The following is a 27801-nucleotide window of genomic DNA, read 5'->3' on the forward strand; positions in this document are numbered from 1 at the left end:
TTTCAACATACCACACTATTCTTTAAGTTCTACGCAGCTATAGTACCTCGCACAATTGTCTTGACCTACATACATATTTATTGTTTTTAGTTTAATTATTATGATGATCTATATCTTGGATATTTTACTGCTTAAATGGTGGCTGGTTTTGTTTTGTTTGTTAGTGGGAAAAACTAGGAACCTAACTGCCATTTATAAAGTGTTGCAAGTTCCCCAATAACAATTAAGTCATGAACATAAATAGGGAAGAAGTTTTAGTATTAACATGCCTGTTGTCATTAAGCATAGTTTCAAAATAATAACTTTTCAAGTGGACCTAAAAGGCACAGAAGTGGTCTACAAGCCAACCCCCAACTTCTGAATGGTTTGGGTTTCAAAAGTTTATGTCAATTGCTTAGAATCTGGAAAGTATTCCCATAAAAAGTATTATATATTGGATTCCCAGGCCAGCTCATAAATACCTATTTAATTCACAATGTGGCTGAACACTAATATTAATGATTATGAACTTGAGTTTAGGGATCAGAGGACAACTTGGTTCAGGAAGAGGGTTATTTCTAAAAGGAATAGAGTTTACTTCTCCTTTTAGAGCACAGGTCCAGCCTGAGACAAAATTTTTAAAGTGACAAAATTTCTCTTTGCCATCTCCCTTTCTACATTATTCTCCAATTCCTTGGGGTTCTTTCCAGGTCCCAGGTAGTCAGTGACCTCTTACTGCCCTAATCCTGTTCCTGTGGCACCACCAAATTAGCCTGCCCTACCCATCAACAAAGGGCTCCTAGTAAAAAATTATCATTCTCCCTTCACCCTTATCTGATATCCTTTTTATTTACAGTAATAATAATCTTAATTTGACTAATAGGAAAGCAATCCAGTGAACTAATTCACATTAGTATTGTGTGGGGTATAAAGACCCTAACCCCAAATGACTACTTGGAGATCTCTCAAAGTGAAGGTAGAAAGGTTTTATCTCACGACAAGTGGGCAGTCCTTACCTCTGGGAAGTTCAGAAGGAGGAGTCTGGTTTACAGAAACAGAAGCTTGGTTATATAGCATAAAATCTCAATGGCCCACCATCTTCCTGATGCCATTTAAGCTAATTGGTTTATACTTGTGAGGTGAGCTAAACTATGTGGCTAGGGGTGTATTTTGTACAAGGGGATTTCCAAAGTTTCATTTCTTCACATGATTTCTAGGAAACTGAAACTGAGGCCTAAGGCTTCACATACTTGCTTTAGCTGATAGTTTCTGAGAAACCACACTATTCACCCCACACAGTGTTAATGACTTGCATCCTATAGGGCCTCAATAAATCTTAATTGTTTATAAGACTCTCGGTGTTGCAATGTTAAAAGGAAAAAGATCCTATTTTTCCAATTATATGTAAAGATAGTTTTCAATATTCATTTTTCTAAGATTTTGAGTTCCAAATTTTTTTTCTCCCTCCCTCTCCAAGACAGCTGGCAGTCTTATATAGGTTAACTGTGTACAGTCATCTTTTAACATATTTCTACATTAGTCATGTTGGGAAAGAAAAATCAGAACAAAAAAGGAAAAAAACATGAGAAAGAAAACAAAACAAAAAGGCTTGTGGGAGGGGTGCTAGACTCCCCCTTTCCCAAATTAATAATCAGAGACATCTTCAGGTACAAAGAGAAAGCATTTATTTAATCCCGCAGGGAAAGGTCCAGCTATATCTGGGAGCCATTCCAATTGCCATGTGCTCCTGAACCAGAAATAGCTGGAAGTAGAACACTCGATTAAATTGGAAAAGACCAAGCCTTTTCACTGGATATGACTAAAAGTACATAATCATCCTTGACCAATGGTCACCAATATTGACTGCCTCCCATAGGTCATGTCATTTCCTGCAACTTTTTGTCACCTCCTGTAACCCAGGGCCTGACTCTCCAGAGATCATGTGACTCCCCCAGGGTCCCTCCCAGACCCAGAATCCAAAACCCAATCTGCCAGCTCTGGGTACAGGGATCATGTGACTCAATACTGAGAAATACGTCATTCAATCAGTCCCATTCAAAGGTGAAAACAGGATGCTTCCATCTGCATTCAGTCTCCATAGTTCTTTCTCTGGATCCGAGATCCTTCTTGATCCAAACAGGAATTTCTAGGTAACAAGGAAAGTGAAAGGATCCATACAGTGTGGAAAAAAGATATTTTTGAGCCATAGGCTCACCCAGCAATAGGCACACCAGCTTTGTCCAGCCTGGGACAAAGTCCCTTTCTCTCCCAACTTTGATCTCTAAGAGCTGGGGCTTTGAGGGGAGAGAAGAGGGAAGTCGTTAACAATTGAGAAATACTTTAGACTGAAGGAGCTACAAAGCTTTTTATAGAAGAATTAGATGGAGAAACAGCATGAGTTATGTCAGTAGAGATATTGGAAATGCCTTCAAAGTCTTGCAGTTTTTGATTAAAAATGAAATACAGTGAAATTCAAGGAAATAACATTGCTTTATGTAGCCTCCAAATTTAGTAATAAGAATTTTCTTCAGCTTTTGAATACTTGGATACTTCAGTGGGTCTATGATATCATCACCATGGGCATTCATTACTTCAGGACCTGCCATTCTCAGCCTCTAATTCTCTTGACATTGCATGGATGCCAAAGGAACATACCAGTGGAGTTCACTGGTCCACTTTCATCTTATGATTAGTTCTTTTCTTTTTTTTTTTTTTTTGTCATAAACTTATAATGTTCTGGTTAGCTTTCTGGATGTCTCGGGACTAGCCTTGTTTTCAGCAAAATAATCACCACAAGAATAGCCAGGGTAAAGTCCAAAAGTCTTTATTGTCTCCTTCACAGTCTGTCTACTTCACCTGGGTCTCAATTAGCTTTCTTGTGGCCTTCAGATGGGCCTTGGTCTCAGTGGAGAAATGAAAGAGGATAGGCCAGTCCCCTCAATGGTGGGAGATGGAATGTCTTTCTCTGGCTGAGTTTGCCCCCAGTTTATATGCTCTATTACAATTATATCATTATAGTATACCCAGTATAAACCAATCATTATATCACTAGGGAACCATTATTTGTTTTAAGATTAAATCAATCATACTGAACTAAAGAACTCACATGCTAAACTAGATAACCCTTATCTTAACAATTCCACTGAGTCATATTGAGTCTTAACTATATTTCTTCAAAGTTCCTGCCTTTACAATAAACCTCTCTGATGCAGCTGCTTTTATCCTATAATTGTTATGCCCGAGAAACTAAGGCAGGAGAGAGAGTAGATTAATATTTTATTAATTGGGAGAGCCTAATTGACTGGACAGGACTCTCATCTCAAATTATCCAGTCAGACAGAAGTCAGAGTCCAATTCATTATTAAATGGAGAGATATACTGGGACTGTTGGTCCCAGGGCTGTACTGTCATCTCAAAGAATCCAGCATCCAGCCATGAATGGGAGAACCCCATCTCCTTAAGTACCTTTTATAAACAAAGGAAGGGAAAAAAGTGGGAAAACTTCTGCCAGGCTGGGGGGAAGCCAGAGACAGGATATCAGAATAAACAGAGGTAAAGATGTCAGTGAGGTATCCAGAATAGTCTTATCTCTTGGAATATTTTAGAGGGATAGTGTAAATTCTTGAGGACAGAAAGAGTCAGGAAGTCTAATAATCGTAAAACAAATAGTTCTTAGCCTTAATGGACCAGAGGTGGGGTTTTACAACTAAGGGGAACAGTTAAGGAAACTGAGACAAGGGAAACTAGTACAGGGAAAATGAGGTAGAACAGTTCAAAAGAGATCGTGGCATAACATTCCACACTCTCTCTCCTAAATATTCAAATCTTTGAATATTAGCACCTTCCTCTAGATACCCAGGAGGTCTTAGTTTTGACCAACCCAAAATAAAACTAGAAAAATGGCAAATGACTTATATGACAAGAGCAAGTCTCTCCCTGATAACCCCAGAGTTAACAGCTGTACAAAGGCTCCCTTGTTGCATGTCAGGTCCTCTATAATTCTGGAGCGCCATCTCAGCCAGAGAATTCAGTTTGAGATGGACAGTTCTCTGCGAGTTAGGTTTCTAGTCATTTGTGCACTTAACTCAGTCTCTGAACAGTAGGGCTCAAGGCCCATTCAAAGGGGCAAAGCCTCTCTTTGGCGGAGAAGGGTGAGGCTTGGAGTAGCTTCACCTGTCGCCGCCCAAAGGCAGAGAGAATCAAATTTCTGAGCAGATTATGCACATCAAAGCAGGCAAACCCTGAACTTTTTAATGCCTGATATCAAATTACAAGGTCCTTTGAAATGCTGAAATACTAATTAATGAACTGGGGTTACAGGAATGGAAAAAAAAAAAACAGAGAGACTGCCAGTCTCAAGTCTGATTCCTAAAACTTTTCTAAAAAAAAATAATCCCCAAAACTGAGTCTGCCAGGGCAATTTTAACAGAATAAGGGATTCCAAAAGTAAAGCATAATAAAAATGGAAAAAAAAAAAAAAAGGACTGTTTAAAAGACTTCCAAATTAAGTCTGAACTAGTGAGATAGGGGGTGGGTCAGAAGTGCCTAAGGCAAAGTGAATAGGAGCTAGGGATTCCCATTCTTTCAGGTGTTTTGAGAAAAATATACCAATTTCCCCAATGTTTTATCTCTTCCTCCCCCTTTTTTTTCCTCACAGAAAGGAATTATCAAATAACCATTCCACATATAAATCCCAAGAGTGAATCAAAATCCCTATACATAACAGACTAGTACAGTAGCATTTCCTAAAAATCCCTCAAACGTAACAGCAATATAACCTTAATATAGACCTTAAACCTTAAAACCTTTAACAAATCCCATCCCAAATCTTAAATAAACGTAATAGATGATCCAGGCAAGGTTTAACAGTCAGTCATCAACCATTCCCAAAGTCCCTCATATCTGTCCAAAGTAAACTAGATGCAGGGTCCAGTCCATGGTGTCATTTAAAAACTGCTGCAGGCTGAGTAGGAGGCTCTCATTCCATGCAGAGGGTGGATGTATCTCGCTGACAATCAAAGCTAATCAAAGCTGGTCCAAGTCCCAGAAGCAACTCAATATCTGTAGTTTGACCAAAATCTAGAACAAAAAAAACACAAATCTAACAAATAAAGATCAGATCAGTCTCAGAAAGACTAGGTTCACCAAACTGCTGAAAAATATGATGCTAAAATAGATTGGCCAGCAGCTTCCTGTGCGAAGAGATGAGTTTGCTTTGCAGGCCAGGCAAATGGCTGCAGTCTCAAGTTTCAACAGCAGTTAGGTTTTACAGTCTCCTGTTAATTATCCTCTTAACAGACAAATGACCAGGCTAAATACTTAGTTGCCCAAGCATTTAGGATACAATGATTACATATAATCAGACTGAAAATAACAAGGTATGACATAAATTAATTACATTAACAATTCTATTGACCATTGTTTTGATTATAGAGATCAGTTACAGAAGGAAAACATGCAAGAACATAACTATAACATAACATAAGCAATCAAAACTCAACCTTCAGCACATACAGGATAAAATAGCTTTAACCTAATTTTATTCCAATCAATTGTCCCACTGTCAGAGGATGGAGCTTTAAAACTCCCAAATAACATTAACCAATTAACTATAAGCCCAAGAAATTTCACCTCCAATAACAATTAATCAAATATCTGATTTTGCTTTCAAAATACCCACCCAATACATAGAAAAACATCCCAAATTGCATATTGTCCATAACAGAAATATTTTCAAAAGGACAAAGAAAAAAACTATTATTTTCAGAGGCCCTCAGGATGACCCAATACAATCAATTTTAACTTATACAGAATATCGAATTCCACATAAAAGAATTCAAGAAGTTTTTAAAAATAGCAATTCAATTGATCAAGGATGGACAATAAGCAGCTACACCCAAAGAAAGAACACTAGGAAATGAATATAAACTGCTTGCATTTTTGTTTTTCTTCCTGGGTTATTTTTACCTTCTGAATCCAATTCTCCCTGTGTAACAAGAAAACTGTTTGGTTCTGCACACATATATTGTATCTAAGATATACTGTAACCTATTTAACATGTAAAGGATTGCTTGCCATCTGGGGGAGGGAGTGGAGATGTAATGCCGGAGAAACTGAGGCAGGAGAGAGATTAGAGAGTTTTAATATTTTATTAATGGGAGAGTAAGATTGACTGGACAAGACTCTCATTTGGAATTATCCAGTCAGACAGAGATAAAGATATACTGGGACTAAGGAATCCATGTTGGTCCCAGGGCTGGAGGAGACTGTCATCCCAAAGAATCCAGCATACAGCATACAGCCAGCCACCAGCCTCCACCCTCCAGCAATGAATGGAAGAACCCCAATTTCTTAAATACCTTTTCTCTAAACAAAGGAAGGGGTAGGAAGTGAGGGAAAACCTCTATCAAGATGGGGGAGGCCACAAATTCTAAGAACCTAGAGACAGGATGTCTGAATACAAAGAAATAAAGATATCAATGAGATATCCTGGAATATTTTAGAGGGATATTGTAAATCCTTGAGGACAGAAAAGAGTCAGGAGGTCTATTCTCTTGTTTATCTTGCTAATTTATAACCTGAGCAAACAATCCTCAGTTTTACTGGGTCAGAGGGGGATATACAACTAAAGAGATTGAGACAGAACAGTTAAGGAAACAGACAAGGGAAATTCGTACAGGGAAACTGAGTCAGGACAGTTAAAAAGAACTGTGGCATACCAGAGAGAGGGAGAGGAAAAATCGGAACAGAAGTGAGTGCAAGGGATAATGCTGTAAAAAATTACCCTGGTATGGGTTCTGTCAATAAAAAGTTATAAAATAAATAAATAAATAAAAATAAAATAAAAATAACAATTAAACTTTTAGAAATAATCCTACCAAAGTATGGATCATATTTATGATCATATTCCTCAAACAAGAAAACCTTTATGTATCAAAGAAGCAAATATTTAATCAATTAAACTAAAAGTAAGCATGTTACTTTAAATCACAGTAACTGGCAGGAGCTTGGTTAAGAAAAAAAAACTGCTGTAACACACTGGGCGGGGTGGGGTGTGAGGGAAGAGGATTCCACGTGGCCACCCTTCCCCTACTCCTGCAGCCCCAGACAAAAAAAACTTCCCTCTGGGGAGTTCCAAGTTCCCCACTCAATTTCCTACATGGGGATCCTTCTCAAGATTTAGCCCAACAGTTTATTTACTTTCTCCCAATATCAGGTTTCTTCCGAAGTTCACCAATTTCCAAACCTTCTACTTCCCTCTTACTATATCCTTGAACATTTTTTAACCTTCCTTAGCTAAATACTCCCTTCATTGCTAAAGTAGCAGAAAGCAGTGGGGATGGGTGAGTTGAATCTTTATCTTTAAAGACAAAGGATCTTTTCCTGTTTCTCCCTCTCCCACCTCTTCTTTCTACAGCCTTTCTTTTAACTTCCTAAAACTATACACACCTTTAATTGCTCCTACAATTCAATCCTTCCTAAATCACCTGCATTCCTCTTTCCTTTTTCCTTCAAAACTTGTAAGATTCATACTAGTGAATAGCTCAAAATTCCACAAAACCCACACATGTCCAGCAGAGCTGGATTTAAAGTATAACTTATGTTAACAAGTAAACTGAATCAAACCAAACCTTTTACAAAAAGTTCTTTTCTTTCTGCCTGAGTGCTGTCTGACAGCAATTAGCATCTCCATTATCTGTCCAGGCAGCTTTAATGGCCCAGCCCAGGCTAAGTTTGAATTCTATTGTTAATCAAATTCCTTTTCTCCTGCCTGAGGTTCGATCAGATAAGGTTTTTATTACCCTTTACTCTAACAGACTTTGAAAACTCTTCAGCCCACTTTTTCCTTACTTACAAATTAGTATATCAGATTAAAAATTTAAAATCACAAGCAAATTTTCAAACAACCAATATGAAATTTCTTAATCATTATTCTTAAAACATAACAAAGCTCTTAAATCAGCAAAACAGACTAGGGGCTTTTTCCAGGACCTCTGCCCCCAGAAAGAAGTTTGTTTCACTTTGAACATTTTTCCTTTCCAGAATCCAAAGGAGCTTCTGTAAACTTCCAAGCCCATTTAGTGCTTTTCTCTACCTTCACAGAGAATGCCTAGATGTTCTATTCAAACTTCTTTTCTTTAAATGTTAACACACTGCTCTTATCTCTTACAAGCTTGCTAAATTTTAACAGACACACACAGACACACGCAGAGCTCCATTTTCACCTTTTACATTTTTAAAAATCCTGTTGCTTTTGTTTACGAATTACTGCAACAGATTAAAAATTAGAAATCACAATTTTATACTAAGCACAGTTGCAACGTTGTTCTTAAAATTTTTTCAACCAACAAAACAGACAGACAAATCACACAGAACACACAGTTACAACATTAAACAAACATATAACACATACCCAGAGGATATTTCCCGGTGTCCCAGAAAAATATCTGTCTCAGAACTTTGAAACCCGTCGGCACATATTATTCTGAGACTACAGACTGCTAGCAAACAGAGCAGAATAACCAGAACCAGAGTCCTAAATGGACATAAAAAAAAAAAAAAAAAAAAAAAAAACCCTTACTCTCCCAAAGGCTGAAACGATCTCAGCTCCACTGTAGGCCCGACTGAGGCTGACAGGCCGATTCCTTTTGTAATGCCGAAGAAACTGAGCAAGACAAGAGAATAGAGACCAATTCAATAGTTTATTAAATGGAGAGAAATACTGGGACCAATGGATCCATGATTGATCCTAGGGGGAGACTATCATCTCAAACAGTAACCCTGGTACTCACGGTTAGAAGAGACTACCGGGTATCGGGACAGCAAGCTTTTTTATAGGATAACAAGAACAATGACATAGTGGGGGAGGCACCTAGATGGGGATAACCTGATAGTGAGGGAGGTTACTGATATTCTAATGCTATCTAAAATGGATAAACCTTTATCTTGTAAAACATTAAGAAGGAATGTCTATAAAACCTTTATCTCAAACATTAAGAGGGAAAGATTATAACCTAAGGTAGAATAACTAAATAGGACAATTGGAGAAACTGGGACACAACATTAAAAAGGGAACTTTGGTACTACACTTTCCCGGGAGGTTAGTATCCAGAGTGCTGATCTTTTCCCAAGGAGTAGACCTAGATCCTGAGCCTCCTCAGGCCTAGGTGGAGACCGAGAGGTTTCTAATCTCTAATCCAGTTTTCAGTTTCTATTATCTAGGGGGGGAACCTCCAAAATGTAATGCCGGGAGAAACTGAGGCAGGAGAGAGATTAGAGAGTTTTTAATATTTTATTAATTGGGAGAACCTAATTGACTGGACAGGACTCTCGTCTCAAATTATCCAGTCAGACAGAGATTAGAATCCAATTCAATATTAAATGTAGAGATTTACTGGGACCAATGGATCCATGTTAGTCCCAGGGCTGGACAAAATTGTCATCTCAAAGAATCCAGCATCCAGCCATGAATGGGAGAACCCCATTTCCTTAAGTACCTTTTACAAACAAAGGAAGGGAAAAAAGTGGGAAAACTGTCAGGATGGGGGGAGGCCATAAATCCTTACTAAAAGCCAGAAACAGGAATATTTTAGAGGGATAGTGTAAATTCTTGAGGACAGAAAGAGTCAGGAAGTCTAATAACCTTAAAGCAAATGGTCCTCAGCCATAATGGACCAGAGGGAGGTTTTACAACTAAGTGGAACAGTTAAGGAAACTGAGACAAGGGAAACTAGTACAGGGAAACTGAGGTAGAACAGTTCAAAAGGGATTGTGGCATAACAAATTTTTCATTTGTCCTGGGTTGTAACCTGCCCACCATCTTCCATTATCCTTTAAGTGAGCCATCACTTTGATTTTCAGTTTTTAAGGGGAAAAAAAGCAGGTATGAAATCGGGAATAATTATGTTATCATGAAGTTTTAATTCTCCATTTGAAGTTGGGAACCAATTAGAGTTTAGAAAAGATTTTTGAAGGATCCATTTGGCAATATTCCAAATAGCCAGACCCTTTTGGCCATTGCGCATGACCCATAGCTAGTAAGTATGTGAGGTGACATTTAAATTCAGGTCATCTTAGTTTCAGGCCCAGTATTCTTATCTACTGAGCTACCTAGCTGCCCAGTACATCTTCAGATCTCTTATCAAAACAGTCTCTGAAATCCCCTTGCAGCCTCACAGCAAGAACTACTGGTGTTAGTGTCTTTTTAACTTCTACATAAGTTTATTTTTCTTGTCCTTAGCTGTTCGCAACCTAATTTCGATGTTTTTTCTCTCCTGAGATACAATATAAGATATTTTATTTTAAACTCTTTCTGTGGTTTTAAATTAGAACATTACTAGATTTAGTGGAATGTAGATGTAGGAAATGTAGGTCATTTATGTAGATAAAAAACATTTGTTATTTTTTAACCACAACTCCCTTTTCCCCTTCTTGTTTGCAATGAATTTTTAAAGAGATAAAATGTTTGTCTCTGTTTTCTCTCAGGAATCAAGGAAATTCAGATACTGGTGGCTTTAAAAAGGTTGGCTCCCGAAAGGATTTCCACAAGACACTTCAGAAACAGACTTTTGAATCAGAAACTTTGGATTATAATGAGTCAAGTTTTCAGGTATTTCTTACTATCAAAGATGGTTACTATGATGTTCTATCTGGAACATGCATCTATATTTTATTCTGCTGGGATATAAGTTAATCTATATTACATTTGCTGTTGGAAATAAGATAACAAGCATATCTTCTGTATAACAAAATTATTTCCATGTCCTGTCAAAAGGCCCCAAATAATAGTGATTTACAGCAAATTCCCTATTATGAATAATCCTATGCTGGAAGACTGACTTTCAGTCTTTCACATGTTACCTTTTTACTTTTGTCTCTTGAAGTTCTAAGTTCAGTTGAATCATTTTTAATTTCTCTGCTTGTCTAAAAAAACTTGTTGAAGGAAAAAGAAAGTATCAGCTCAAACTTCCTTGGACTTCTTTTTAGAGAATTCATCTATATTCTTCTCCAAGCTCTTCTAATAACTAACAATTAGGCCCCAAGCCAGCACTCCTGTATGGACGTGACTTCCCAATGGAAAATGAGACAGTTATTATCTCAATGACCTGGTTCAGGATTTCACATAATATCATGAACTGAACATTAAAAGTCAGCCTTAAAAATCCTCTGATGACACAACTTAGCTACCTGAGAAGGCTTGTAGCTGTCGACATAGAGCTTATCTGAACCCCAGTTTTGCTATCTTCTCAGACTTCAATCTGACAAATCAATCATGTGTTTTTACGACTAGTATTGTTTCCTATCTGTGTTCTCATCTAGATTTGTAATTTTTGTGAGGAGTCATAATTACTGGCACTGTTATAAAGAAGTTCTAGATACAGACTCAATGAGACTGGACAACAGATTGGATATGGGGAGTTGAGGTCAATCCCATGTTTGTGAACCTGGCAGGATATTTCATGTTCATCAATTAAAGTTAATTGAAAAATGAATGTTACATGGGCCTATTAATTTCTTGAGAATATTGTTTTTCTTGCAAATCCCAACTAATATAGATCTATCCTTGTCTTGTGAGTCACCAGGGATTTCCTTTTAAGAAGCTGAAATGATGAGATGAGTAAGCCTGGGAAAATAGTGCCAGTCCAGATTCTTGGACTGACTTCTCCAATTCATTTGACCACAACTGCTTACCTGTGTCACTTCCTTTCTTGCTTAAAAAAAAAAAAAAAAAGTCTCTAGGAGCTCCACGCTATTTAACAAATAAAATATAAAATGTTTAACCTGGCACTCAAGGCTATCTGGACAGTCTGCCTCTAGCCAATTTTAAAACTATTTTAAACAGTGTAGATTTCAAGGAAAGCAGAGCAACCCGGTTATCTAGAAAATCCTGGCTCAGATTTCACTAGCACCAAAATGTCAGTTCCAAGTTAGGGCAATTTTAGTGTAAGATGTAGAATCATAGATTTAAAATTGTAAAGAACTTTTAGAGGTTTTAGATCTAGAACTGGAAGGTTATCTCGTCTTTTCCCTTCATTTTATAAATGAGGAAACTGAGGCTCAAGTTACCTTCATTTGCTCAAGAGCACTCAGATAGTAAATATTAGAAGTGGGATTTGAACCCTGGGCCCTCTGACTTGGGAGCCCAGTATTATGTGGTCTACTTGAAGAAGAAGAATACATAGGGTTAACCTTTTTATCTTTAGCTACATCTTTCCACAAACAAGTATGGTTTTTTTATTTTGTTTTGTTTTTTCTTTTAGGCAGACCCTGGAACCTTAAAAGTGCTTTGTGATGTGTCTGGAAGAAATACTCTCACTTCCTGTGACTTTGACCTTCGGAACCTACAGCCTGACCAACGGCTTGATAGTCTCCTGGAACATATCAGTGCTGAGGATTTTGAAAGACAGAACGAAGAAGCTCGAAGGACCAATAGGCACGCCGAGCTCTTTGCCTTATACCCATCTGTGGATGAGGTGGGTGGGATGCCTCCTTCTAGGATCTCCCAAGTACTTAACAAGATGTTTTGCACTTTTTCCCCTGTGAAAAAAAATCATGTAACAAGCCCACTCCAGTTTGATCAGATTAACAAGGTCCAGCTAAATTGAATCTTTTATATAGTCCTAAACAGTACCCTGGGTGACTTTCAATTAATAAGTTAATCACAAGATCACAAGACCTCCACCTTTCCATTCTTTCCCCTGCCACTATGCTAGAAGTGTCAATTGCAGTACAATATGCAAGAGAGGGACACAGTAAGAAGGACCAGAAGGACCAGGGAACTAATTAATGCTTAAATAATCTGGATGATCAGCCCTTGAATCATTGAAAATTGGCTATATAGTAAACCACATTAATTTGAATTTAGGTGTAAAGACTAGTATGGATTAACAAAAAGCAAACATTACAGTTTTTTAAAATGAAGTTATCAAGAAAACTCAAAATCTGTCATTTTTTACTCTTCCATCTTCAATTCAATCAGTTATAAATTTCTTTTAATTTTAACTATCCATCATTTCTTTTATACTCTTATGTGTATGTTATTTTCTTTCTTTCTATTCTAATAGCAATCCCCTAGCTTTAGACTCTTAAATTTCTCCTTTAGATTTTTGTAAAAGCCTCCTTCTACAGTGCCCTGCCTTTTCTCCCTCCTCTCTCTAATACATCACTCAAAAGGTTCTCAGAGCTATTTGAGACTCAGAATTCTCCAGTAATTAAGAGTTAAATTTACATATTTGTAAATATGTATAGTGCTTTAATATTTGTGTAGTGCTTTAATATTAACCAAGTGCTTGCTATATGTTATATCACTTGAGCCTCATGATAAGTGTATGAGGTAGGGACCATAGATATTATAATCCCATTTTATTGATAAAGATTTTATTAAGCATCTACTATGGACAGGCTCTGTGTTATGTTCTGAAAGACAAAAACACCAAACAGTCCTGCACTAAAGTAGCATCTTTTTCCCTGGGGAATTGCAGTATATACAAAGACAAGTAAATGAAAAGAATAATATGCAAATTAAATGTAAAGTAATTGCAAGGTATGAAAAACCATCAACAATTGGAAGAATTGGGATCTGACCTAAATCTTGGAGTTGAAGAAGCAGAACGTGCCAGTTAACTAGTTACTCTTTTTTTTTTTTAATCAGAATATGAGAGGAATCTATGAATTCATTTCTTTATAGACCTTATACTTTCAATTCTGTTGTCCATTTTTTCTCAATAATATTTTATTTTTCCAAATAGTACTTATTTTATTATTTTCCTCAATAATATTTTATTTTTCTAAATATATGTAAAGATTGTTTTCATCATTCATTTTTGTAAAACTGTTACAGAATTTTCTCCCTTCCTCTTTTACTTCCCTTCTCCCCAAGACAGCAAGCAATCTGTTATAAGTTAAATGTGTACAATTCTTTTAAATGTATTTCTATATTTGTCATATCATTCAAGAAAAATCAGACCAAAAGGGAAAAAGCCACAAGAAATAAAAAGCAAACAAACCAAAAAGGTGAAAATACTTCAATAAACATTCAGTCTCCATAATTCTCTGGATCCGAATGACATTTTCCATTCCATTTGTCTTGGAATTATCTTGAATCACCACATTGTTGAGAGGAGCCAAGTCCATCACAGCTGATCATTACATATCTTGCGGTTACTGTATTCTGCTCTCCATTTTACTGGACTTTTTAAAAAATATTCACCAAATACAATCTCAAACTCAGTTTCAGTGGTAAGACTATAAGACCTTAAACACACTTTGTCTGTATCGTCCTGCCATCTCTGTACTCAGTGTGTTTATGAATGAAGCAATCAATGGGAGAAACAGACTGAATATGCCATTATAGCCCCAAAAAGCAAACAATGGGTATGAGATTTTGCAATGCCTTCTGATGGGGATGTTACTAAGATATTTCAGAGTTCTCATTTCCTTCCTTCCTCTTTCTAAAAGCATGGATTGCTGAAATGAAAAACGGTTTGCCTCAAAGGCTGATTTTGTTCTGTGGAGGTAAAGATGCACTCTTTTTTTTTTTTTTTTTTAAACTTGTAAATAAGAGAATTCTGTTCTGACTCCAAAGGTAATTAATTCCATTGATGGCTGATAGTTACCTCCAGAGTGCTCATTTTGGTCGTGTGGGCAATGGCAGTAGTGTAAGAGTTTTCTAATGGTTTCATTGTATGGTTCATAATAGGAGGATGCTGTGGAAATAAGGCCACTGCCAGAATGTCCGAAGGAACACCTGGGCAACAGGATTTTGGTCAAGCTGCAGACTCTGAAGTAAGTGGAGGTCTGTGTCCTAGGCACAAAAATGAGGTTTATTTAGTCATTAAATAGTAATTAAATAATAATCCTTGCTCTTTATCACAAAAATCAAATTAGACATTGGCCTTCTGATGGTATGGAGAAGGAAGGAAAGGTAAATAAGAAATGTTGTTTCCTGGAATGAGAGGAGACAGGAATAATAATTATTGTTTTTGGACTGTTGCATGAAGTTATTTTTCAAATTTCAAAATTATTCTTTAGGTACATCATCCAGTCTGTAGCTGCTCTCTGGGGTGAACAGTATTGGGATTATTCTCAAATAGATGAAGATTCAGAGGCTTTGAAGGGTTAAGGTACTGCCTGAGGTCACACAGCTACTGAGTAGAAGAATTGGGCTACAGAACCCTGAAATGGGAGTGCACACTATCCCTAGTTAGCTCAATCTCAGATTAATTGTGTGAAATGAAATAGATAATGGTTTTTACAGCTTCAAAAAATATGATGATCTTATGAATTCTTGACAACTTTTTGTTGTTATTTTAAATTATTAAATCTATATTTCTTGTAGGCCAAAATCATTCTTTGTTTGGAAATGTTGGTATAGTGGGTAGAGCATTGAATTTAAAGTCAGGAAGATCTAAGTTAAAATCCTGAGTCATATACTTAATAGCTGTGTAACCCTGGGCAAAGCTATTTAACCTCTATCAACCTCTGAGTGGTGCAATACAGAGACTACCTGACCCGGAGTGAAGACAACTGAGTTTAAATCCAGACTCAGATACTATACGAGCTGTGTGACCTTGGGCAAATTACTCAATCTATAAAAATACAGGTCTGCCTCGGTTTCCTTATCTGTAAAATGAGCTGGAGAAGGAAATGGCAAACCTCTCCAGCACCTCTGCCAAGAAAACCCCAAATGGGGTCAAAAGAGTCAGACATAACTAATTTATTAAACAACAACAAATGAAGATAATAACAGTATCAACTTCACTGAGTTGATGTGAGGATCAAATGAAATAACATGTATAACTTTAAATAAACCTAAAATAACCTTTAAATGAAATCTAAATATTAGTTATTATCATGATCATTCTGATAACTACCAGTGAGATGTGGGATGCAACAAATGGAGGATCATCTTGGAATTAGGAAGACCCATATTCAAATCTTGCCCCTGATATAGACCAGTTGTGTGACTCTGGACAAGTCTCTTAACCTATCAAACCTTCAGACAATTTTCTAAGGTTATTAAGTACAGATGAGTTCCCAACCTGCATCTTAAGAGTTTCCACATGGGGAATTTCTTTATCAGTGAAATTACAAGTCTGAAACCTGAAAACTTTCACACACACAAATACATACACACACACACACACAAAAAAAAAAAAAATCCTGATATGTATATAATACTTTAAGATTGGCACTTTAATCTGATCCTTTTAATAGGATGTAAGGGCTCCAGGCATTATTAACATCATTTTATAAAGAAACTGAGATTGTAAAGGATTGATTTGCCCACATTCATACAAGTAATAAGCAGCTGAACTAGGATCTAATCCAGACTTTTGTCTACTAAACCAAAGAGCCTCAAGTTTCTGGCTTAATTTACAGATTGGACAGATTCTCAAAAAGTGCTATAAGCTCTAAGTTTTGTTTTTTTGAGGGTTTTTTCCCCCTACATAATATAATGGCAGTGTAAATGTAATCCTGTGTGTAGTAAATCAAAGACTCCTCTGATATCAATTCCTACATAGTATGGACTCAGGACTTGGCTATTTTCACTTTGACAATACACAGCCCTAGATTCTTAGAGAGCTCTTGAGCTTGGTGATGGCTCTCTAGAGGAATAAGTAGAATACATGTGTATGCATATATGTATATATCATGTATGCATATACAGGTAACATATATATATTTAACATATTTAACATGTATTGAATTACCTGCCAGCTAGGAGACAGGGTAGGGGGAAGGAAGGGAAAATTTGGAACAAAAGGTTTTGCAAGTGTCAATGTTGAAAATTACTCATGCCTATGTTTTGTAAATAAAAAGCTTTAATTAAAAACAGGACTCAAGAATCATAGAAAGATAAGCAGGGAGAAAATATGTATTTAAATATTAAACTGTTTACATGCCTAGAGATGGGAAAACAATATAACTCTTGAGACCTATTATGTCACTGAGTCAGACAAAGGGGGGCATGTGATGACTCTGATGTGATGACATCAAAGAAAAAGACATTAAGGAGTGAGAAACAGTCTGTATTGGAAAAAGAGAAAAGGGAAGGTATAATGGGACAATTTGTTTCATATGAAGAGGTGCAAAAGACCTATTATAATCTAGGAAAAGAAGGGAGGGGTATAAGCATTGTCTGAAGCTTGATCTCATTGGTTTTTTTATCTAAGATTTGTAACTTAATCCATAAGTTGGGTATAGAAATTTATCTAACCCTACAAAGAAGTAGAAGGGGAAAGAGAAAAAGAAAAGGAAGGGATAGGATAGAAGGGAAGACAGAAACACTAGAGAAAAAGGTAAGAAAATGGGGGAAGGGTTTATAGGAGATAAGGTAGTAGGCAGTGTTGGTTAAAAAAAAAAAACATGACTGAGAACAGGGTGGAAAGAAAGAATAAAAGTATATACGGAGGAGAAAATAGGATGGAGGGAAATACAGAGCTGGTTATCATAATTGTGATTCACAAAAAGGTGAATATGAATGACATGAATTCTCCCATAAAACAAGGGAATAGCAAAGTGGATTAAAAAACAATTCTATAATATGTTGTTTACAAAAAACCCATTTGACACAGAAGACACATACAGAGTAAACAAAAGGCTGGAACACAATTTATTATGCTTCAGCTGAAATAAAAAAAAAAAAAAGCAGGGGTAGCAATTCTGATCTCAGATAAAGAAAAAGTAAAAATAGATCTTATTAAAAGAGATAAGGAGAGAAAGTACATCTTGATAAAAAGGTACCATAAATAATGAAGTAGTAATGATACTAATTGGGTGTGCACCAAGTAGTAGAGCCAGCAATTCCTAAAGAAAAATTTAAGCTAGTTACAGGAAGAAATAGACAGCAAAATTATTTTAGGGAGCACCTCAACCTTCCCCTCTCAGAATCAGACAAATCTAACCATAAAATAACAAGAAACTAGGAAGGTTAATAGGAGCCTAGAAAATCTAGATATAAAAGACCTCTGAATAGGTATAGAAAAGAATGCACCTCTTTCTCAGCAGTACTTAGCACCTACACAAAAATTGACCATATAAATAAAAATAAAAATCTCAATCAAATGCAAAAATGCAGAAATAGTAAATGCTTCCTTTTCAGATCAAATGCAATAAAAACTATATTCAATTAAATGCCAATTGGAAATTTATAATTGTTAATTATAAAAAATGAGTGGATCAAACAAGTCACAGAAACAATCCATAATTTCATTCACAAAAATAACAATAATGAGACAACATATCAAAACCTATGGGGTACAGCCAAAGTAGTTTTTAGGAGAAATTTTTTATCTCTAAATGGCTATATAAATAAAATAGAGAAAGAGGAGATAGATGAATTAGGCATGCAACTAAAAAAGCTAAAAAAAAAAAAAAAAAAAAAGAACAAATTTAAAATCTCCAATTAAATGCCAAATTAGAAAATTTGAAACTCAAAGGAGAGATTAATAAAATAGAAACTAAAAAAACTATTGAACAAATAAATAAAACTAAGAGTTCCTTTTATGGAAAAACTAACAAAATATATAAACCTTTGGTTAAATTGATCAGAAAAAGGAAAGAAAAAAGCAAATCACCAGCACCAAAATGAAAGGAATGAATTTAGTACCAATGAAAAAGAAATTAAAGCAATAGTTAGGAGCTATTTTGCCCAATTGTATGGCAGCAAGTCTGACAATCTAACCAAAATGGATGAATATCTACAAAAATATAAATTGCCCAGATTAACAGAAGAAATAAAATAAATACTCCCATTTTAGAAAAAAAAAAAATTGAACAAGTTAGTAATGAACTCCTTAAGAAAAAATCTCCAGTGCCAGATGGATTTACACACGAATTCTACCAAACATTTAAAGAACAACTAATTCAATAATATGTAAACTATTTGGAAAAATAGGTAAAGAAAGAGTACTGCCAGATTCCTTCTATAACACAAATATGGCAGTGAGATGTAAACCAGGAAGCACCAAAACAGAGAAAGAAAATTACAGACCAATCTCTCCAATGAATATTGATGTAAAAATTTTAAATAGAATATTAGCAAAGGGATTACAGCAACTTATCAGCAGGATAATATACTAAGGCCAAGTGGGATCTTTATCAGAAATGCAGGGCTGGTTCAATATCAGGAAAACTATTACCATAGTTGACCATATCAATAACAAAACCAACAGAAATCATATGACAATCTCAATAGATGCAGAAAAAGCTTTTGACAAAATACAGCATCCATTCCTATTAAAAACACTAAAGAGCATAGGGATAAAGGGAGCTTTCCTTAAAATAATAAGCAGTTATCTATTTAAAACCTACAGCAAACAATATTTGTAATGAAGAGAAGTTGGATGTCTTACCAGTAAGATCAGGGATGAAACAAGGATGGATGCCCATTATTGTAGAGGGCTGAAACTATTGGGTTGATGCACTGAGGTCAGGACTGCTGAGCACTTGAGGCTAACTACTGATTGGACAATACTCTGGGCATATGCTTGGAAAATGGTCCTTTCCACTATCCATACTGGCTCAATGATTGGTGTATAGAGGATTGTAGGAAGGACTAGGGGGTGGAGTAAGCCGAGGGAGGGACACACTGTTGGTGGTAGATGAGGGAGAAGGTGGTGGTGGAGATTCTGCTTCCATCCTGTTCAATCCTGCATCTAAAGACTTAAGAATAAAGATTAAGAAATTTTGCTTCATCCTGACACCAGCTGATCCTGGGTGCTAGTGCGATCATCACACATTATCACCGTTATTATTCAATATTGTACTAGAATTGTTGACTTTAGCAATAAAAATAGAGAAAAGAAATTAAAGAAATTAGAATAAGCAATGAAAAAATAAAACTATCACTATTGGAGGATGATATGATATCAGAAATCCTAGAAAATCATCCAAAAAGCTACTGGAAACAATTCACAACTTTAATAAAGTTGCAGAATATAAATAAGACCCATACAAATCATCAGCATTTTCATATATTACTGACAAAGCCCATCAGCAAGAGACAATAAGAAAAATTCCATTAATAATTACTGTAGACAAAATAAAATACTTGGGGGTCTACCTGCCAAGATGAACACAAATATAAAACACTTCCCACACAAATAAAATCAAATCAAAACAATTAGAAAAATATCAATTGTTCATGCCTAGGCCAACCTAATACAATAAAGATGACAATTCTGCCTAAATTGGTCTACTTGTTCAGTGTCATACCAATCAGACTGCCAAAATATTATTTGATAATGCTAGAAAAAATAATAAAATTCATCTGGAAGAAAAGATCTTGATCTTTTGATATCAAGGGAGTCAATGAAAAAAAAAAAATACAAAGGAGGGTGGCTTAGCAATACCAAACCTAAAACTATATTATAAAGCAGCAGTAATCAAAACCATTTGGTACTGGCTAAGAAAAAAGAGTGGTAGATTAATGGAATTGAGTAGATACACACAACACAATCCAGGCCTATAGCAATCTGGCATAAAGAATGATACTATAAACAAATTAGGAAAACAAGGGATAATTTACCTATCAGATCATTGAAGAGGGGAGGAATTTATTACTAAAGAAGAGCTAGAGGACATTATAAAGGGGACAAGGGATAACTATAATTACATTAAATTAAAAGGTTTTTGCACAAAGAAAACCAACAGAACCAAGATTAAAAGATTACAGCTAGTATTTCTGATAAAAGGTCTCATTTATAAACTTTACAAAGAACTGTGTCAAATTTATAAGAATACAAGTCATTCCCCAATTGATAAGTGGTCAAAGGATAAAAACAACAATTTTCAGATGATGAAATTAAAGCCATTTATAGTTATATGAAAAAATGCTCTAAATCACTATTGATTGAAGAAATGCAAATTAAAACAACTCTGAGATACCATCTCACAACTCTCAGACTGGATAAAATGACAGGAAAAGATAAGTGATAAGTGGTAAAGGGGATGTGGGAAAACTGAGTCATTAATACATTGTTGGTGGAGTTCTGAAATGATCCAACCATTCTGGAGAGCAATCAGGACCTATAGTATGCACACCCTTTGACTCAGGAGTGCCATTACTGGGTCTGTATCTGAGGAAATCATAAAGGAGGAAGAAAGACTCACATGTACAAAAATGTAGCAGCTCTTTTTGTGGTAGAAAAGAATTGGAAAATGAATGGATACCTATCAATTGGGGAATGACTGAACAAACTGTGGTACATGAAGATAATGGAATATTATTGTTCTATTAAAAATGATGAATAAATTGATTATAGAAAGGCCTAGAAAGATTTACAAGAACTGATGCTGGGTGAAACAAGCAGAATCACAATATTAGGAAAATTTTTAGCATAATTGCCTATATCAATAACCAAATTAACAAAAACTATATGATTATCTCAATAGATGCAGAAAAAACATTTGATAAAATCCAACATCCATTCCTATTAAAAATATTAGAGAGTATAGGAATAAATGGACTTTTCCTTAAAATAATCAGTAGCATCTATTTAAAACCATTGGCAAGCATCATATGTAAACTGGAATCATTCCCAATAAGATCAAGGGTGAAACAAGTTGCCCACTATCACCATTACTATTCAATATTCCATTAGAGATGCTAACGTTGGCAATAAGAAACAAGCAGAATCAGGAATATATTGTACACAGTAATAGCAAGAATGTGTGATAACCAACTATTAAAGGCCTGGTTCTTCTCAGTAGTTCAGTGATCCAACATAATCCTAACAGACTTTGGACAGAAAATTCCATCTACATCCAGAAAAAAAACTAAGGAGACTGAATGTAAATCAACACATGATATGTTCACTTCTTTTTTCTGTTTTTTTTTTTTTTAATATCTCCCATGGTTTTTCCCTTTTGTTCTGATTTTTCTCTCCCAACATGATTCATAAAGCAATGTATATGAAAAATAAATAAACTTGCTACAATAAAAAAAGAGCTCCCAGAAGAGAGTGGAGACATCTTCCTCACATTTACCATAAAGCCTCTCTGTGCATTAGGAGCACCTGCTTTCTGAAACATTCCTGTCTTTCACTTTAATCCTTTTCCAAGAAACAGATTGCAATAGAGTACCATCCCAGCCATAAGGCAAAGACAAGTTGCTTACATTTAATTAATGAATGCATGCCTCATTTACAAATCACAGAAACTAAAGCTAGAGGAGACTTAAGAGATCATTTGTGATCTCTCCATTTTATGAATGAAAAAAATGAGATCCAGAGAGGTTGTGACTTGTCTAATTTCACATAGGTAATAAAATGACAATACTATAATTCTGACCAGTGGGTGGCAAGAGGGAGCCTACAATGAGGAAGACCTAAGTTCAAATCTACCTCAGATCCTTACTAGCAGTGTGACCTTGGACAAGTCACAACTTCTGCCTGCCTCATATGTAAAATGGGATAATAATAGCACCTTCCTACCAGAGTAATTATGAGGATCAAATCAGATAATTGTTAAGTGTTTAGCACAATGACTGGCCTGTCTTAAGTACAATATAAATGTTAGCTATTATTATTAATCCTAGAGGGGCAACTTGATGGCTCAGTGGATAGAACATTGGGCATAGAATTAAGAAGACCTTAGTTCAAATGTGGTTTCACACACTTACTAGCTATGTGACCAAATCTAAGCAAGTTACTTCACCCTATTTGCCTCAGTTTCCTCATCTGTAAAATGAGCTGGAAAAGGAAATGGCAAACTACTCTAAACTGTTGCCAAGAAAACTTTATGTGGGGTCACAAAGAGTCAGACACAACTGAAATGACTGAATAGCAACAAATTTATTAATCCAGATCCTCTGATTCCAAATTCAATATTATTTGCACTGTGATGTCTCTCACCATTTCTATTGTTTTTAGTATTTGGTGGCCTCCACATGGGCAAGGATTATGTGCTCTCTAACTTTGTATTTCCTCCCATACCTAGTAAAGTGCTTATTAATTTTTAAAAACTGAATTGTACTGAAAGATTAATACAAAATAACTCAGCATTTTTTTCATATTATTGAAATATGGTCATCCCAGAGAAAAGCACCTCCCACCAATATTTCAAATGTGAGGGATTATGGATGCAGAGGGATTACATATACTGTTAGTTATAATTATGAGGTTAGTTTTACATAACTGGTTTTCTTTCTGAGAAAGAATGGCACATTTGTAGTTGAAAGGCATGTCTGGAAATGACTCTGTGTAATAACAAAGGACTATCTTTATTAAAAAGAAAGGTAGACAATAAAAAGCCTATGAATTGATACAGGACCCATGATTTCAAGAAGTTAGGGCCTCGCCCCAGACCTCCTTTAAAAATCCATTCTAGGAATCTTACTTATGAGGTTAAACTACCTTTGTATATTTCTAACTTCTTTAAAATGTATGATACTTTACTGCTTCAAGATTTCCTAAGAGACTCTAATATTTCGAGTCTCTCTGTCTTTTTCTACAGGTTTGAGATAGAAATAGAACCCTTATTTGCCAGCATTGCCCTATATGATGTGAAAGAACGGAAAAAGGTAAGGATGACAGGATGAGAGGTAAAAATACTCTTCATCCATGGATCAGATATATCTTTTCTTTATTCTTTGAGCCTGGTTTTCCATTCATCCTGTTCATTAAAATCCTATGCAGATTCAGACAGTAAGGAGTGATAGAAAGATCTACCCCAATTGCTCTAGAATAACAGCAGATTGGAAACTCTCTTCTATTTCTGTTTGTTTTACATACCCCCAAGTACAAAATCTTCCTTGAGAATTAAAGTTTTCTACATGCCTGGCAGCCCTCAGGTTCTGCAAATAGACAAAAGCTATATGAATTCCTTTGTAACTACCAGGAATGTAGAAGTAATTTTTATCTCCATCGGGAGGCTGTCCTTCTAGCACACTATGGGATAGGGACTCATTATGTGGTGGCAGGCATTTTATCCAGCAAAGGACTAGTTTGACCATAAGGTAAAAGGAACACTCTGTCTAAAGCTTCATTAAAAGAACTTCCTGGCCAAAGATTTTTCTATGATAATTTTAGCTTGCACTAAAATTAGTTTTCAGAGAATAACTGGAGGCTGGGGAGGAGCTGTGCACAAATAATGCACGTGTAGTAAATACCAGTCAAATTTTCTGCCTTTCTTTGTCAATAAACATCCTTTAGTTCAAGAACTAGGAATCTCTTGGATGAAGAAAGATAATCATAGTTCATAAGATCATGGAGCTTTTGGCATATGATTTTCCAGAAGCAACAGTTTGCTTCCAGAAATCAAACCACATTTGTTTTAAACTAGAGTTTAATTATGCTATGAATGGCTCCTCATATTTCTGGGGTGTGAAGCAAAGCAAGCATCAGATTTTCCCAGCAGACATTTTCATAAAACACTATCTGGGCTCTTCTTGGAGGTTCTAGTTATCTTGTGTGTTCTGAGGTATTTGTAACTCATTGGTTCTAAGACATAATAGTAAATCATCACTTTGATTGGTGGACCTTTCTTTTTTGTTCCTGTTATCTAGATTTCAGAAAATTTCCATTGTGATCTGAATTCTGAACAATTCAAAGGATTCTTACGGAATCACACACTCTTAGTTGACCCTTCTAGTCAAGCCAGAGCTGCAATATTCTCAGTCACCTACCCATCTTCAGATATCTACCTTGTCATTAAGGTATGAAGGACCAGAAGAATTTTCATTTTTTGTCCTGTATTTTGCCTATTTTGGTTGGGGGAGGGATTGGGACTATATCTACCTGTCTTTGGTGAGAATTACTAAAATGTCTCATTTTCACAATTTCCAAGTCAAGCTACTTATTCATTCTTCCTTTATATTCATCTAATTTTTTTTATCTTTTCCTTACTAGCTGATTTTTTCTAGATCTCAGTCATCTTTAGGTTTCTCCAAAATATGTGACCTTGCCTTGGAAAATTCATGAGATTTTATAGTTTTAGATCTTCATAAATGTTTACAATAGGAAAAAACCTGTGTTATAATTTCTAGATCTTCAGAATTCCAGGAGTAGACTTTGATTTATAGAAGAAGCCTACCTGGATCTTTCAAAAAAACTTGAAATCTTTGAGTTGTAAAATCCTTCATGAAAAATCCAGTCTTCTTCTATCCCCAAGTGTTGTTTATTTGCATCTTAAAGATTGTGACCAGCTTCAATCAAGGCTGAAATGTGAATATAGAATAGTTATAAAACAATCAAAAAACTCAAAATAAAACAATATTTAAAAGTTAAAAAAATCTGTCAACACATTGTTGTTTTTTTCCTACTCAAGACTATATGTTTGCCTAATTTTTCTCCCCATAGTCAGCTGAATGGTACAGTGAATAGAATACTGAGCCTGGAGTCTGGAAGAAATGAATTTCATTGTGACTCAAACACTTCCTAAGTTGGATAATTGGGCCAATCTGACAGATGTGTAGTGTTATCTCAGAGTGGTCTTAATTTGTATTTCTCTGATCAATAGTGATTTGGAACACTTTCATATGAGTGGTAATAGTTTCAATTTCATCATCTGAAAATTGTCTGTTCATATCCTTTGACCATTTATCAATTGGAGAATGGCTTGATTTCTTATAAATTTGAGTCAATTCTCTATATATTTTGGAAATGAGGCCTTTATCAGAACCTTTAACTGTGAAGATGTTTTCCCAGTTTGTTGCTTCCCTTCTAAACTTGTTTGCATTAGTTTTGTTTGTCCAAAAGCTTTTTAATTTGATATAATCAAAATTTTCTATTTTGTGTTCAGTAATGGTCTCTAGTTCATCTTTGGTCACAAATTTCTTTCTTCTCCACAAGTCTGAGAGATAAACTATCCTATGTTCCTCTAATTTATTTATAATCTTGTTCTTTATGCCTAGATCATAGACCCATTTTGATCATATCTTGGTATATGGTGTTAAGTGTGGGTCCATGCCTAATTTCTGCCATATTAATTTCCAGTTATCCCAGCAGTTTTTATCAAATAATGAATTTTTATCCCAAAAGTTAGGATCTTTAGGTTTGTCAAACACTAGATTGCTATAGTTGACTATTTTGTCTTGTGAACCTAACCTATTCCACTGATCAACTAATCTATTTCTTAGCCAATACCAAATGGTTTTGGTGACTGCTGCTTTATAATATAATTTTAGATCAGATAGAGCTAGACCACCTTCATTTGATTTTTTTTTCATTAATTCCCTTGAGATTCTTGACTTTTTATTGTTCCATATGAATTTTGTTATTTTTTCTAGATCATTAAAATATTTTTTGGAAGTCTGATTGATATAGCATTAAATGAATAGATTAGTTTAGGGAGTATTGTCATCTTTATTATATTTGCTCAGCCTATCCAAGAGCACTTAATATTTTTCCAATTATTTAAGTCTGACTTTATTTGTGTGGAAAGTTTTTTTGTAATTTTGCTCATATAATTCCTGACTTTCCTTTGGTAAATAGATTCCCAAATATTTTATGCTGTCAACAGTTATTTTGAATGGAATTTCTCTTTGTATCTCTTGCTGTTGTATTTTGTTGGTGATTTATAAAAATGCTGAGGATTTATGGGGATTTATTTTGTATCCTGCTACTTTGCTAAAGTTATGAATTATTTCTAATAGCTTTTTAGTAGAATTTCTGGAGTTCTCTAGGTATACCATCATATCATTTGCAAGAATTTTCAACAAATTAAATGATAAAGTGATCACTTTGGGGTGAGATAAGGAATTGTTTAATCTTATCTCATTTTGTTAGAATCATTGATTTTTTTTAAACCCTTAACAAATAGTCGTATCTTTCACATTTGACTAGCACATTATTTTTCAAGGAATTTGTAGTCCAAGGAAACAAAAACCAAAGGGCTTAAATGAACTTTCTGCTATCTATTAATTAGACTTGAGATTTTTTTCAGAATGTTTGTTTCAGAGGGATTTGAATTTTTTTCTTTTTAAAGATGTTTCCAAGTGAATTTGTCAAATCCAGTTTGTCAAATCTTGTCCTCTGAAGCCTTGGACTGGATCAAAATGTCATATTTCCCAGTAGAACAACAGTGACTTTCTAGCATTCACCTAATTATTTCAAATCAGAAACTATGCTATCTCCTTGTTTGCAAATTTCCTTCCCAAGACCCACTTAAATCAGTAATGATCACCCTAACAGGGGCTATAAGAGAGACAATTACAGAAAATATATTGTCTTCATTTAGTCATCTTGCACATGGTTTCATCCCTGAGCTTACTTTAAGAGAGACTACATCTCCTTTTTTCTTAATTGTAGTGATTGTAAAGTAAATTAGTTTTGTGCCTCCTATGTATTTCATATGCTTTGTTTTAATAATACTTTGTTGGCAGATTGAAAAAGTTCTCCAGCAGGGAGAGATTGGCGAATGTGCAGAGCCCTACATGGTTATCAAAGAAAGTGATGGTGGGAAGGTATGGTATTTTGAATACCATTAAATGTAAATTTCTTACAATTTTACAATTTACAATAAATATTTTGAGATTAATTCTGTAAAACAGCTAGTGGGAAATAGTTGTAATGTATCCTGAGATAAAACTTAACTAGTAGTATTTAAATAAAGAGGAAAGAAGCTCAATTTATTTAATCTTGACTATAAGTGTGAAGGAGGGAAAATGCAATCCACACTTGATTTTCTAAAAGTAGAAAGCATTCATTTAAATCAATTAAACTTTGAAGATCTTGGCAGATTATTTTATTTTTTATCTTTTTAGTTCCTGTTGCTAAACAATATATGTTTTGTCCATAGTTGGCACTTAACGAATGCCTTGGTAGATCCATTTTGGATTATGAAAAAATGTGAATAGTCTGGCTAGGTCAGAATCACTGC

The 27801-nt window shown here is 35.3% G+C and overlaps 1 protein-coding gene across 4 annotated transcripts in view; it reads left to right on the forward strand.

The window, feature by feature from the left end:
• DOCK8 (dedicator of cytokinesis 8) overlaps nucleotides 1-27801 on the forward strand; it is a 312124-nt gene that overhangs the window by 107394 nt on the left and 176929 nt on the right. For all 4 annotated transcript variants that reach the window (XM_051962333.1, XM_051962351.1, XM_051962346.1 and 1 more), the window contains 6 exons: nucleotides 10465-10588; nucleotides 12240-12452; nucleotides 14678-14763; nucleotides 23437-23503; nucleotides 24488-24637; nucleotides 27305-27385. In XM_051962333.1, the coding sequence (XP_051818293.1) occupies nucleotides 10465-10588; nucleotides 12240-12452; nucleotides 14678-14763; nucleotides 23437-23503; nucleotides 24488-24637; nucleotides 27305-27385 (721 nt within the window). The remainder of the gene's footprint in view (nucleotides 1-10464; nucleotides 10589-12239; nucleotides 12453-14677; nucleotides 14764-23436; nucleotides 23504-24487; nucleotides 24638-27304; nucleotides 27386-27801) is intronic.

Source organism: Antechinus flavipes, chromosome 1 (assembly GCF_016432865.1).
Source record: "Antechinus flavipes isolate AdamAnt ecotype Samford, QLD, Australia chromosome 1, AdamAnt_v2, whole genome shotgun sequence".
Taxonomy (NCBI): Eukaryota; Metazoa; Chordata; class Mammalia; order Dasyuromorphia; family Dasyuridae; genus Antechinus; species Antechinus flavipes.